Raw genomic sequence first — 16,436 nt, 5'->3', positions numbered from 1 at the left:
GGTTCCAGTAAAGATTGAAATGCATCGTCTTCGTTGTCTGTAGATGCTACCTAAGATTGAAAACTATTCACTACTATATAAAACTATTTATTTAATGTTATTAAATAGAAGATGTTGTAGTGTTTTACCTTTTACAGACATGGCAGACTTGTATGAGAAGTTTGACTGCTCTTGCTACCCGCCGGAAACGTGTGAAAGGCTGCAAAAGACATAGATGCTACAGGTCAATATAGTTACAACCATACCAATACATGTACAACAATACCTGTTCTTAGATGCATAAAAATGTCATATCTTCACTATTAAAAAATGAATGGTAGATATACTTCACTTTATTATTTAGAGGTTAATACACGACAGAGCCGGGCCGGGAGGTGATAATCGGCCCCGAGGGCCATTATGAATTTCGGGCCGATTATCACCTCCCGGCCCGGCTCTGTCGTGTGTTAATGTCTTTAATACATATGTTTTGTTGCACCACTCAAGGAAGGTAGAATTACAACTCCTGTGGCTAGATTTCAACGGCTAAATAGTTTGGGGTACTCTTGTCTCAAAATTTGTGTTTGTTCGTAGCCTGAAGCAATTTGGGGTCATAAGTTAGTGTACTACAGAAAACTTATTCTTGCACATTTAGACAAATTAGATCTACAGAATGTCTTGTCGGTCAGGAGCTAAAAGTAAATTCGTAATGTATCTATCAAACTCACCAAATCGTCATTCTAAAAATGTGGAACAACACATACTTTGAGCCAGTTCATGAAAAAAAAATGCAATCTTATTAACAATAGCTAGATATCTAGATCTATGTTTATGAAAAGCAGTCATAGCATTTTCACTGAGAAGAAAACTGTTACTTCGTCGAAGTTGGTGCGAATCATGCTGTTCTACAACGCATACTCGAACACTGTTGAAACTCGGAACTCTGGCTCCAAAGTAAATATGCGCATGTCCTGTTTTATTTAACAAATAATCAAAGCCTTCGAGTTGTTTATCGTCTGATTTACCACGGTTCAGAGTTCAGATGCGTAGGAATTGAACCACGAGGGCGTTAGCCCGAGTGGTTAAATACTGAAGCATCTGAACGATGAACCGTGGTAAATTAGACGATAAATAACAAGAAGGCCTTGATTGTTTTCATTCTGACATGCTCATTGATATATTTTAATAGATATTATACTGGACTTCGTTTACGCGAAGAGTAATGTATCGAACGTCATGCGGCAATATGACGTCATAATTGACGTCATAATGCTCTCTTACCAGTCCGCGCATCAACCGTTGTTTATCGCAGAATATATAGAGCTTGATTTTCTTCCTTGCTTAACTGGAAATCAAACCGAGTCATGTTAGAATACTAATTTTAAGCCAAGCATTGTAATTCTGCGATAAACAACGGTTTAACGTGTAGACCAGTGACAGGCCATTATGACGTCTATGATGACGTTTTATGTAGCTATTTGTTTCACGCGCACGTGTTTACCGGGCGGGTTATGATTATGAGTTTTCTGCCCGGGCTGATAAGTGATAATCAGTGCGTGAAAGCAATAACCTGCTAAAAACACATTATTTTTTGTTACTTTATATAGTAACATATGTATTAATGAATCGTTAAAAGTTAATCGTTAAAAGTTTTTTTCAGTAAATAAGGCACACCAGATAAAGTGATTCAAGGTAAATCATACACAGGCGAATGCCTTTTCCACTCAATTGTGATAATTATAAACCAACAGGTATCTGTATGCTTGAACATGACCGCTGAGGCAAGAGTTGTCTTTCTTTCAGAAGTATAAAAATATTAAAACTTCAGCTATGAGGTTACATTCTACCAATTCAGTTCCTTCTTTAGTTCATATAAATAATAAAATTTTGAGACTTCATTGATACTGATTGATATTGATAATATTGATACTTTAGAGTATTTCAATAATATGAAAACCATAAATAGCCATTTAGTATGACATGTGTTCTTATCAATTGACATGTTATGTTACATATAAGAAAAATAATCTGTTCTGAAAAATATCACCCTCTGAAAATGCTCCCAAGGAATTAGCCGTTTAGCAATTACGCTTATGTAGACATTTTCTCAAAGAATAAAACTAATACCTGGAAATTCACAATGAAAATGGTCTAGATCTTTTCACAATACAATAAGCAAATAAGCAATAAAACTAAGCCAAACGTATAACTGCCACATTCTCATGTGACTCATTATATTGAGAAGGGCTGACTTCTAATGTTGTATCACTTACATTGGTTGCCGGTGAAAGCAAGAATTAAGTTCAATATACTTTCTTTCATGTATAGCTGTCACACTGGCAGAGCACCTCTGTATTTAACAGAATTGCTTACAGAATATATTCCTAGTAGACAAGGTTTGAGATCGTCTGAAAATTCTGAAAGTCGTTATGTTGTTCCATACAACAAGTGCAAAACATTCAATGACAGAAGTTTCTGTACTATTGGTCGAAACTTTGGAATGAACTGCCGTTAGAACTACGCAAAAGGTTTTACATTTCAACATTTATATTTCCAAGGTTTCTTTTATAAACGCACTTGTTGGTAAGGCTCTATGGGTAGAGTAGTACAACGCCATTGAATATATCATTGTATAAAAAATAGGCGTTTAATCAAATTATTCAGTTTCAGTTTCCAGTTTTCAGTTTCTTTGAAAATGTGAGGTTCTATCTCGGAAAGATAAGTATAAATTATACATCAGGAAACGATTCTACAGTATGTACGAGTAGTATGAACAGGTAGAATTGTGTTTTGTTGTTACTTCAGATCAAACTGCCTGATAACGTAGTTTTAACTTCAGGTTTTATAAATAGTTTTAACTGTCAAGCAATTATAAACTGCCAAACGTGCTGAAGACCACCACGTACAAAAGGTCACTATCAAGGCCACTGTTTTCCCTTCCCGTATCATTAATAGTAAAATTTACATGTGTTTAGGTACCATCTGTCAGCAAAGACCATTTTTCATTTCCCAAGATTGTTCTTAACAGACAAGTTTTACTGTATATAAAACTCACATATTGGTGGCAACATATTCTCTGAAATTTCATAATACATTCCCCCAGCGAATGTGTTACATCCGAATGTCATGATCTTTTTGTGGAAATAGAATCAATGGAAAACAAGCAAATTTAATAAATTGGTATCCCCCGCCTAAAGGGTTTGTGGTGAGGAATGGCAAAAAAATATATCCGACAACTTCACATGTATAGATAAACATTCATGGAAGGTTTGAAATGTTTTTTAAAGGAATGGAAAAAAATAAAACAAATTTGGAAGTGGGGAGGGGCGGGGGATGGGGAGGGAGTGACCGGGAGAGAGTACAAAACTTCACATCTTGATAATAAATTGATGGAAAATAAAAAATGAAAAAAATTGTTGTTGGGGGGAGGGATGCATGATCGGGGTGGTGGGGATGACTGGCCGGAAGGAGGGTACAACTTTGCATGTTGATAAATATTCATGGAAGGTTTGAAAAAAAAAATTAAAAGGATGAAAAAAAAATTACGGTGGGAATGGGGATGGGATGGGGAGGGGGAGAGGTTAGACCAGGGCGGTGGGGGTGACCGAGTATGGGTACACAACTTCACATGTTTATAAGAAATGTTCGTGGAAAAAAATGAAAGAAGTTTAATGAAATTCTACCAATTTGTTAGTTTTATGTACAAATATGTAGATTTTTAAACAATTAAAGGGCAATAACTCTGAAGTTACAAAAGAGATCCTGACGAAATTGTGCGTGCACTACCACATTATGGTGATCTAAATTCAATTTAAGTTTCATAGTTCTAGGTCAAATATGTAACAAGTTATGAAGCAGAAATTGTCATATTTATAGTATCCTATATAGTTAACACTAGAAAATTCTAAAGGCCATAACTCTGCTGTTACTTGGGCAATCTGACTGAAACTTGACGGGCCGCATTTCCCTACTGTGGTGAACATGTATATGACGTTTTATTTAAATATTCCCAACCACTTCCTAGATATGGCTCCGGAAGGACGGACGTTCCTACATATGGGTATTTATGTGGCTACTCTTTTGTTCTCTATATTGTTCTTTTAGCCACGTAAAAGAAAAATAGTCACATAAAAGCCTTACGGAATGAATGACATCAAAGAAAAAGTACAGTTACCTATTGTTCCTATAGCCACTTAAGTATGCAAATGTGGGCTACGGACGGAAGGACAGACAACGCCAAAACTATATCCCTCCGCATTCGGTGGGGGATAATAAAACAGGAGAAAGTTCTAGTTAATGATGACAATAACTGTTACCTCTATAAGACCTTTATCACGGACACGGACATGGGAATGTAAATGTAAACGTACTCTGTACTTCGTTCAAATTTGAGGTTTTTTCTCAAACATGTTTTAGGAACTTGTGAGAATATGTTTGGTTATAAATTAAAGCGCATTTTAAAAAAAAAAATGTAGAGATTAAGGTTTAACCCAGTAAAGTTGCATGTTGTGTAAGCTTACAGAAAGCTGTCAATGAAAAGTAACACAAGGAACTGAGGGTCGGTGCAGAATTGTATCGTGTATGTGTGTGTGGTGGTGGTGGTGGTGGTGGTGCGGGGAGGGGGGGGGGGGGGGCGTTAAAGGTCTGGAAGTTCTGGAGAATAAAATTCTATTTATTTTGTTGTCATGTTTTGGTGGTCTAGGTGTAAGTGTCACTGGGTTGGAGGAAAATGGATACTTAAAAACAAAATGAGCTATAACACGGCCTGTAAACACTGGCTCCATCTGCGTTTGTTAGCAAATGAGGTGAGTGGAAGAAAGAGCTAATGATACATCCGAGGTGGCACTACGTTGTAAAGACAGGCTACTTTTGTAACAATTTGTAAACGTATTTCAATTAAACGGGCAATACAAAGTTATAGTCATAAATGACTGTAACTTACATATATGTAGAGCGATTTGCATAGATTTACTGTCTTAAGTTAGCACTTTTGACTTGACAAGTTTTGAGAGTAGCGAAATAGAGCCGGTTCAAAAATGAAAGTTGAAAAAGTTTGGGAAGCATAATTCACTACAAAATAAATTAGGTAGTTTACTAATTGTTTTGACTTGTCTATATACATTTTTGAGATACGCTTGTGTAGGCGTTAAAGAGTTGGAGCCTAGGACCGTAGTTAAGCAGGTATTGAGAAGCTTGACATAAATATTTAACCAAAATTATTACAAAATATGAGGTTTGATAATTATAGGCGCAGTTGATAGTGAAGTTTAGGATGTGGCCAACTTTAACAACATCGACACCAACGTTGGTGATAACTATACAACCCTCTTTATTCGCTTAAATTGTTTGAACCACAGTACTGTAAATAAGAATGAGATATTACGATAACACTTTGTTTATAGGTAGTATATAAGATGGGAAGTCCTGGATATTTCAACTTGTTTGTTAATGATAATAGAGACAAAGGTTTTCGTCTTTTTTTTTTTTTTTTTTTTTTTTTTTTTTTTGTTTTTGATTTGGAATGACATATTTTCAAAAAACAAGCTTACAAAAACTCTAGCTTAAGATTGCATTTCAGGTTGCTTGAATTAGGGGCAATATTATTGTACCTAAACAAAGAAACAGCTACCGGCAAATGAATTTAGTTCTGATTGAGAAACATTGTAACCAAACTTGGTTATTGCTAACATATATCAGGACTAACCTTAAGAATGTATTTTCTGTCGCTAGGATGAAAAAAATCAACTGTTTAAAATTTGTTTATACTGAACATGGTATTTTTTTCGTAAGATGTAGATATATGTGTTCGTCTGTGTTCTCTTTGTAGACAAAATTTATTTCTAGCAGAGAATAACGCTTCCAAGAATTATAAAGATATGCTGTGTCTTGATAACAAGATGAAAAATTTGAATTTGATGTCTTAAAAAATAAAACGAATCCATGCGGTTATGTGTTTCAATTTTTATGTTTTGAGAAATCCCCCAGATTTTCACTATAGTACATAGTACGTCTACATTGTCCGTGTCTGTTGTAAAGGTCTATAAGGATATACAATGTAAATTATCTCTGTTAGGATACATTATCAATTACCTCTGTTAATATATACAATATCTCTATCAGTCACCCCTGTTAGGATATGCAATATGAATTACCTCTGTTAGGATATTTCTCTAGCTATTTCCTATTGCCAAGCACATGTACTAAGTCTGCTGACATTACTGCTATTGCGTTTTCCACATTATACATGAATATTGATTAGTATTTTCAGCATTTTTAAACCGTGTCCACCTAGATTCCATATTAACTGCGAAGGATCTTGCCTACATGTTTAACGTGACATACACTAAGCAAAGCCATAAATTTTCATTCACATTTCACATTTCAGTGACAGATTATTTTCATGTAAACACACAAAGTACAGGAAAAATGTTGGCATTCTCAGTTACCTCAGTTAGGATATTTCCGCTATATTCCAGCATGGTTTTGGAAGCAATTACCGATTTTAAACCTGATTTGCTAAAGCTAACTTTAATCAATGCTATAGCTGCCGTAAATTCTATTAGGATTACCATTAAAGGTAGATTGTAAGTTTTCAGTGATCAGAATAAAATGCCTAGCAGCGGACAGAATGGTATAAGTGATACAAAACACGATATTAACGTGGCACTCTCGCTTCGAGTTTTTGCGTTTCGCATTGTATTTTATCGCACTACCATCCTTTTGGATTACGGACGAAAAAAAAACGATATTACGATGCGAGGAAGCGAAAACACGATAATGCGGTAAAACACTGTGCAAAGATGCGATTATGCGATAAGACGATGCAAAGACGCGAAAACACGATAATGCGGTAAAACACTGTGCAAAGATGCGATTATGCGATAAGACGATGCAAAGACGCGAAAACACGATAATGCGGTAAAACACTGTGCAAAGGTGCGATTATGCGATAAGACGATGCAAAGACGCGAAAACACGATAATGCGGTAAAACACTGTGCAAAGGTGCGATTATGCGATAAGACGATGCAAAGACGCGAAAACACGATAATGCGGTAAAACACTGTGCAAAGATGCGATTATGCGATAAGACGATGCAAAGACGCGAAAACACGATAATGCGGTAAAACACTGTGCAAAGGTGCGATTATGCGATAAGACGATGCAAAGACGCGAAAACACGATAATGCGGTAAAACACTGTGCAAAGGTGCGATTATGCGATAAGACGATGCAAAGACGCGAAAACACGATAATGCGGTAAAACACTGTGCAAAGATGCGATTATGCGATAAGACGATGCAAAGACGCGAAAACACGATAATGCGGTAAAACACTGTGCAAAGGTGCGATTATGCGATAAGACGATGCAAAGACGCGAAAACACGATAACGCTATGCGAAGGTGCGATGCGAAAAAAGAACACGATTACGTACGGTGTTCCGTTTGGACAATCGTGACTTTTTATTTAATACTAAACCGCGATGCACGATGGTACGATGACGAAAACGCGTTGGCGCGATGGCACGATGATGAAACAACGATGGTACGATGGTGAAAACGCGATGGCACGATGATGAAATCGCGATGGTGCAATGGTACGATGGTGAAATGTCGATGTAATATCGCGTTTTCATCATCGTACCATCGCGTTTTCAACATCGTGTCAACGCGTTTTCATCATCGTACCATCGCGTTATCACCATCGTACCATCGCGTTATCACCATCGTACCATCGTGGTTTCACCATCGTACCATCGCCTTCCGGTGGTCATGCGCAGTGGTACAGTATATGTGTCAGTAAAATACAGGCTTGATATAATCTCATTTTCACATTGCACTATGTACCTTCTACATCCTAACAAGAATAAGCTGAGTTTGAATAATACCATGTGACTATTACATCCTGCTTTTTATTTACTTTCATGCATACATAAAAACAAAAGACGTAAGATTTTACAGTTTTAATGAACTGAGCACTGAACATTTTGTAAAACATTTTGCAAAACAGCATAATCTAAATGGTAAATTTATTCTCATAGTATACATTGAGATACATTCATCTATTGTTGACAAAAATACAAGTGTACAGGACTACGCATTTCTAACCGGAAGGCGATGGTACGATGGTGAAAACGCGATGGCACGATGGTGAAACCACGATGGTACGATGATGATAACGCGATGGCACGATGGCGAAAACGCGATGGTACAATGGTGAAAACGCGATGGTACGATGGTGAAACCACGATGGTACGATGATGATAACGCGATGGTACGATGGTGAAAACACGATGGTACGATAGTGAAAACGCGATGGCACGATGATGAAAACGCAATGGCACGATGGTGCGATGGTGAAAACGCGACGGTACGATGATGAAAACGCGATATTACATCGACATTTCACCATCGTACCATCGCACCATCGCGATTTCATCATCGTGCCATCGCATTTTCACCATCGTACTATCGTTGTTTCATCATCGTGCCATCGTGCCATCGCGCCATCGCGTTTTCGTCATCGTATCATCGTGCATCGCGTTTTAGTATTAACTAAAAAGTCACGATTGTCCAAACGGAACACCGTAATTACGCGATAATACGACGCAAAAACGCAAAACATGATCCGCGATAAGACCATGCGAATGTTTACAACATTGCGATAATACAATATAAATGCGTTGACACGATTCTGCGATATATTGATATCGCGTCATCACATCGTGTTTTCTCATAGTATAATTGTGTCACTGCACCGTATCTTATCGTAGTCTCCCTAACTGTTCTACTGGGCGAAGACATGAAACAACGGCGACCATAAGAGAACTACATACATTCATTTATGCTGGGAAAGACGAGTTATATCGATAAAGGCCCTTTAAAGGAGGTTCTATTGATATCATATAATGTTGACATTTTAAATTCAAAACATAAAGCTGCAACAAAGTAATAATTTATATAAGATTTTTTACTGAAATGTAAACATTAACTTACAAAGATGCTCAACAAATATCAATACTGTCAATACTGTTCATTCATGAAGTTACAAAAAGATCATGCGAGAAAAAGGGGCATTATTATGGAACTAAAAAGAATTATTGTTAAAGGAAGTCGGCGACATTGAAAATGACAAACTAAATATATAAAATATATAATCACACAAAATTTGTATAGCTGACTTTGTCTCTTTACTTTGTATTCTGTTCAGTCCTGATGTCATTTACGTATACGCTATAATTATGTTACTGTGAAAGAACATTTTCTTTTTAACAGGATTTTTTTGAAAATGCTTAGTATAATTATATGAAAAGTTGTATTAAAATTTTAGACAGCTTATTTTGACCTGAATTTGGATTGCCTTAAAACGATTATGTCGATTATTAGAAAAACTGAACTTTGCTTTGTTTATTTGGAAAATGCTAGCTTTTTGGATATGTTATATAACGAGTCTCGAGACTTGTGAAGTTAGCAAAACCGCAATCAAACTACAACCACTATTTGATTTTTATTGTAATTAAAATAGATTTGGTTTCCTTTCATTTTACCAGGGTACATGTAACTGACCGTTCACTTTACTGGCGGGATACATGTTCTTTTTTTTTTCAGGAATATATTACATTGTTACATTGCTCTTTCATTTTACCGGGATACATGTGTAACGATGTAACGGGCGGAGGAGTGTTCGAATCCCAACTATGCCGGACGTCCCTAGTGTTGACTAGGGATGTAACTCACGCACACCCACACGCACAACTACTGAACATTTACAACATTATTTAATGTATACGGAATATTTACAAAAAAGAAAACAATCAAGTAAATTAATCCATAGCTCACTAAACAAGAAAAAAGACAACAAGTGGGTGAAGCACCCCCTAAAGCACCGCCCAAGCTCCTCCCCCGGAATAACAAGAAAACCGACCATATCCTTTCCACGCCTGTAATAAAACGTATTAGCGTCTGATGGCCCTTTCACGCGTCCGTAGAATCAACATTTATTACAAGAAATTCATTTTGAAACTATTTCTGAAATGTCTAGGTCTGCAGCTCTCAAATACGGAAATAACTAACATCCAAGGCATATACTGACACTTTCAGACAACATCAAAAAGGACCTTTTGAACGATTTAACGAAGTTCCAAAATTCTCCATATACCATTGCTCCGTTACGGACCCCTGTGGGATTTGTGTTTATTCCGAGTTCAAATATGTTTTCGTAGATGAAAAGCTGACATGTCGTGCTAAAGCCCAGGTATTTTCAAATCCTTAGAAAATGCTGAAAATTGACTCCCCATTAGCCAAAAAAAAAAAGTCTACGCGCATACCTTTAGACGGGGTGACCCCTGCGCGTGATCCCTGACTATCGACCAATGCAAATGCGACTTTCGTTTTCAACCCTGTTTACTTTCACTTTCTTTACGTATGTATGGTGGCATAATTATTTCTGCATCAACTTCTGCATGCGATAATAAATGAATGATTAAGATATTTTTTGCGAAACCATGCTTGTTTTTGTGAAAAAATGAATTATCTAGAAAAAAATGTTGTTGTTTTTTTCTGCATACGATAATCTTGAAAATATCATAAAAATATTATAAACTTTCAAAAAAAAAATGAATAGCTTTATCACGAAAAAATTAAAAAGCTTTCATGATTTCATGAAAGATTGATTATTTTCACGAAAACTGTAAGACTTTACGTGAAAATGATCTGCTTACGTTTATGCAGAAATATGGCAACAAAACGTTTGTTTTCACGAAAATAAAAGGTTTTCGCGAATTTTTCTTTTTTCATGAAAGCAGAAGTCGTCTTTATAGAGTTATCTTTATGCAGTACTGGACACTATTTTGACATATAGTCTCGATAACCAGATGATATTTTCACGAAAACGTTCACCTAAATTCACGAAAGTGTATTCATTTTTTCGAAAAGTATTTTTTTTTCTCGAAAGGTCATAAAATTTTCATGAAAATTTTATGATTATCGTATGCAGAAATATGTCACCATACGTATGCCTGGCGAGATTGTATATAAATGTGCCCGTCGTCCTAAGGATGTCTAGTAACTTTTCCCGCCTAATTATCGTAGAAGAAGCACAGATGTAAAATCGTTGGTCGTTTGACGGCCTATTACAAAGTGTTACTGTCCTTTCGTTTTATTTTCAGTAATATATTTAATTGCTCTTTCAATTTGCCGGGATACATTTAACTGTCCTTTCATTTCACCGGTCCTTTCATTTTACCGAGATACGTTTATCTGTCCTTTCATTTTACCGTAGATATATGTAATTAAAATGTCTTTTCATTTTCCAGGGATAGACATATATACATACATACATGTAACTGTCCTTTCATTTAACAGAAATTCATTTAACTGTCCTTTCGTTTTACCGGCATACATGTAACTGACCTTTTATTTTGCAGGAATATATTTAATTGTCCTTTCATTGTACAGGAATATATGTCCTTTCATTTTACAGGAATATATGTAACTCTTCTTTCATTTTACAGAAATATATGTAACTGTCCTTTCATTTTACAGAAATATATGTAACTGTCCTTTTATTTTACATGAATATGGTTATGTAACTCTTCTTTCATTTTACTGGGATATATTTAATTTTCCTTTCAATTTACAGGGATACAAGTAACTGACCTTTCATTTTACCGGGATGCGTTTTACTGTCCTTTCATTTTAACGCGATACATGTAACTGTCCTTTCATTTTACCGGGATACATAAACTGTCCTTTCATTTTACCGCGATACATGTAACTGTCCTTTCATTTTACTTGGACGCATGTAACTGTTCTTTCCATTTACCAGGATATATTTAACTGTCCTTTCATTTCACTTGGATACAAGTAACTGTCTTTTCATTTTACCCGGATACATTTAACTTTCATTTCATCAGGATACATGTAACTGTCCATTCATTTCACTGGGAAACAAGTAACTGTCCTTTGATTTTACCTGGATACAAGTAACTGTATTTTTATTTTACAGGAATACATTAAGTTTGCTTTCTTTTTACCGAGATGCACGTAGTTGTACTTTCATTTTACCGGAAAAAAATCAACTGTCCTTTAATTTTACCATGATGCATTTAACTGTCCTTTCATTTTACCTGAATATATGTAACTGTCTTTCCATTTTACTTTTACCAGGATACATTTAACTGTCCTTTCATTTTACCGAGATACATGTAACTGACCTTTCATTTTACCGAGATACATGTAACTGACCTTTCATTTTACCGAGATACATGTAACTGACCTTTCATTTTACCGAGATACATGTAACTGACCTTTCATTTTACCGAGATACATGTAACTGACCTTTCATTTTACCGAGATACATGTAACTGACCTTTCATTTTACCGAGATACATGTAACTGTCCTTTCATTTTACCGAGATACATGTAACTGACCTTTCATTTTACCGAGATACATTTAACTGTCCTTTCATTTTACCGAGATACATGTAACTGACCTTTCATTTTACCGAGATACATTTAACTGACCTTTCATTTTACCGAGATACATGTAACTGTCCTTTCATTTTACCGAGATACATGTAACTGACCTTTCATTTTACCGAGATACATGTAACTGAATATTTTTTGCGAAATCAGAAACGATCTTTACCTATATTTACTTTAATATATAAAATTTCATGTAAAAACTGTGTATCAAACATTCTAAAGAAACTGTCTATCCTGCTTACCTTTTCTTCCACCGGTTCTTTAAATACTACTTCCGGTACTGATTGTACCTCAGCTTCGGCTTGGATCTCCTCTTCATCATCGAAAAATTCAATATTGCTTGTTATCCTGATAGACATGCTTTCCTTTAAGATTTAAACATTTTAGTCACTTTCTTTTCACTTTCGTTCTTCTACCAACACAGCTTCGCTCAAGCGAACTGTTTTCAAGAACGTTTATTAAAACTAAAAGCACAATTTGAAGCACATGGCTTCAGTTATATTCTCCGATATTATATTGTCCTGTTATGAAAGTGTGATAAACATTAACACGCATACGTATTCAATTTATTAAATTATTATTTATTTAAAAGTATGTGTTGAAATGTAGTAAAACCTTGACATTTGAAAGCACGAACATTTATATAAAGATGCGGCTTCGTGATTAGAATCTATATTGTTTCCGAATATCCTTTAAATTTATTAAAGCATCACGTTGGAGTTATACAGTGATAAAATTCCTAATTCGCACTTCTTGAAATACTTAAAGTACACACCCCTATAGAGTTATGTACTCAATATTACTGTACATACATCTTGATATTTCATTTTCTCCTTCATTTTATTAATGGCGGTTTTAATACAGTGTTTTCTACTATGTCTTCTGTACACATCTTTCTCCTTACATAAATATAGAAGTAAAATGGTCTAAACTCAAGAAAACAGAGACCTCTAGCTGAATTTACGCGCGTGCATTTACAAAAATTTGAACAGTTTTATGTTTTACAAGCAAATAAAAGTTACAAGCATCATGCTAGACATGATGGAATCAATCCGGCAAATCATGTAACATTTGAATGATGTTTATTCAATATTCGATAAGATCTAGTTGTATCATTCAGAATATTCAAACAAGATGTAAATAAATGTTCAGGTAGTACAGTAGTAAATAAGTATTACGTAATCCATCCCCGTCCTGTTTACAAGCAACAGAAAGGGATTAAGGTTCAGAATTGGTATCAAAAACAGTTTGCATAATGACAGCGTACTAGAAAATTCTTACTAGTTTACACACGGACTGACACATACTAATGAATTTATGAATACACACGTATGACATAGCACGTGCTTAACATACAGTTTTCTGCTTTGAAGGGCGTATTAATATCTCCAATCTGAAACCATTTATTTATCAATGCAGTTGATTAATGACTGTAATTAAAGTGACCTACACAAAATAATTTTGTTAAAAGCCACAATTATCGCACAGACCGCGGATTATTTAATGAGCTCAACCCAAATATTATGCTCCTCAAGTAAGATTTTGCCTTAAAATTTCACTTTTCTTTTGTTACACTATAGTATACCATAGTGTAACAATTGTTATACTGGAATTAATCTTGTACTTGAACGGCATTATAAAGGAGTTTTATCCAAGTTTATTAGATTGAAAAACATTTGTCCTTTTCGGATTAGCACACTGCAAAAGCTTAATCTTTCTTCAAAGAGTTGTCTCAATTCAGGCCAAATGTGTAATTGTAGATTTGTATTTATATTTATTTATTTCTTATAGTCTCATCAATGTACATTGCAGATCTATATGTCTCTTAATTTGAAACAGAATATTGCAAACGTTCTTTTTTGTCACACAATAATTCAAAACGTTGATGTATGCAACCCTATAAATGATTTGGTCTATGTTTTTGTAAGTTTGCATTTGAGTATGAATAGAATATAAATGTTTAGATTTGTCAGTATAAGTGAATTTTTTTTGTATTTTTCTGATACGGGCTTGTTTTATATTATGTATGAATATATCTATATTTGTTTACGAGCTGAACGTTTAATAATGCATTTGATTTATATGTGTTGAAATGACTGGAAGTTTGCATTTTTGTACTATTTCTTTCTCTTGTTTTTATATTTATTACTGTATGCAATCTTCACATTGTGCATGATAATAAGTAAAATGAATAATAATAATAACTTATTTACAGAGAAATGTATACTGTCTTACTTCTCTTGAATTATAGCTGAGGAACCTTTTTATAAACAAGCAAAATGAATGTGTGTTGTTTTTTTCATTTTCCTTTTACATTTTTAAAATAACAAATTATTACACGAAATGCGTCTGATATTTTTATCAGTCATAAATTGTAAAATTGATCGTTTGGTACATTTGCAGCGAATTTTTAGAATCGAGCAAAAATTATTTGGTTATATTTATTTAACATTCAACTGTGCATAAAAATGAAAGATGTTTCCTTGAATCTCACTCATGTAATGTAAATAAATGATCTCTTTTTCAATATATTTAAAATAATTCTAAAAATAATCCTTTATACGAAGTGAACATTGGCATATGTTTTACGATAATATCCTTTGAAGACATTATTAGAACTCTTATTATACACTTTGACGCCAAAATGAACAACTGTTTTGAATCCATGAATTTAATAAAAAAAAGTAATCCTACATTATGTGTTTATTGTTTAAACTGAAATGTAAGCATACCAAACTATTGCAAGATTTTAATGTTTATCCATTGTTTACTGCGTTGGAATTCATTGCAAACTATAGTATGTTTTAAATAGTATTTGATTTAACATTAATTGAAACAAATCTCATATTTCATTAAGTTCAGTATATAAATGTGGATCAGGAGTACAGTTTTATCAATAGGCAATACCCAATCGTTTGTAATCGATATCTGATCTAAAACAATATTTCTAGATAAGGTTACTTCAATTTATTGTGTTTCATCTTTGATATAAAACAATGACGTCTTTTAGAGCAGAAAACCTGAATTGTAATAGGCTAACATTACAGACAATGATGTGATTAGTTGTGCTGCCGTACGAAATAGGTCAACACGAACCGTCTTTTTTGTTCCCTGTAATTTCTTAAACGTTGATCCTCACTTTAACGGCATTTAAATATACTTTATAAATGCACACGCATCCAGATTTGTGCCTTTTTTCGAAAGTTATGAAGTACTCTCCTTTTTGTATAGAGTGAAAAAGTAAATTGTTTATTGATTTTTAGCCAACAGTTTTAATTAAATATGCAGAGATCTCTCAACTGCGTGAGATACGCAATGAAAAATAATGTAAGATCAAAGGAACATGTAGCTCTAATTCATATTTACCTTTTAAAAATTAACTTAAATATCACAATAATGTATTGTTCTTGATGCATCTTTCTATTCAAATTCTTATATTATTATGATGTACATTTAATGGCATACCTCTTTCTTCACGCAATATACCGGTACTGTCTTGACAAAAAATACACTTTCCTAAAATATGTAAGGGTAATTAATATCAAATTAACAAATACGAATATAGAATACATAAAAAATATGTATCCATATCAAATTAAAGCACTCGTTATACGACCTGAACATAGTTAGCTATATGGAAATACCGATAACACTTAGAAAGGCGTGAATTATACAATAAGAGAATAATATATGAGCATTGTTCCCTGTATCGATCTGGTACTGCCTACCAACTGCCGCCAACATTTGTGAAGACAAGACTATCGAAGGTGCCAAAACCCTGGTTTCTACATACTGCTATTTTATTATCTAACAATGGTTTAAAACGCACACGCACACGCATACGCACATACACACACACACGAACGCACGCACGCACGCACGCACGCACACACACACACACATTTGTGATTACATAACTGTTTGTTCCTTTAGGAGGTATGGCATGTATGGGTTAAATTGTAACATTAGAATG

The 16,436-nt window shown here is 34.5% G+C and overlaps 1 protein-coding gene across 3 annotated transcripts in view; it reads right to left on the bottom strand.

Moving 5' to 3' along the window:
* LOC123557400 (uncharacterized) overlaps positions 1–15,304 on the bottom strand; it is a 124,123-nt gene extending 108,819 nt beyond the window's left edge. The window contains exons 1-3 of one of the 3 annotated variants that reach the window (XM_045348846.2): positions 15,196–15,304; positions 12,706–12,984; positions 129–199 (exon numbers count right to left, since the gene is read on the bottom strand). In XM_045348846.2, the coding sequence (XP_045204781.2) occupies positions 129–199; positions 12,706–12,822 (188 nt within the window). In that variant the 5' untranslated portion in view covers positions 12,823–12,984; positions 15,196–15,304. Of the gene's footprint in view, positions 1–128; positions 200–12,705; positions 13,730–15,195 lie in introns of those variants that run through there. The other 2 variants (XM_045348847.2, XM_045348848.2) reach the window with 2 other exon arrangements.
* Positions 15,305–16,436: the final 1,132 nt, after the last annotated feature.

The sequence above is a fragment of the Mercenaria mercenaria genome, chromosome 5 (genome assembly GCF_021730395.1).
Source record: "Mercenaria mercenaria strain notata chromosome 5, MADL_Memer_1, whole genome shotgun sequence".
NCBI classification, from domain to species: Eukaryota; Metazoa; Mollusca; class Bivalvia; order Venerida; family Veneridae; genus Mercenaria; species Mercenaria mercenaria.
This window is presented reverse-complemented; position numbering and strand designations above follow the sequence as displayed.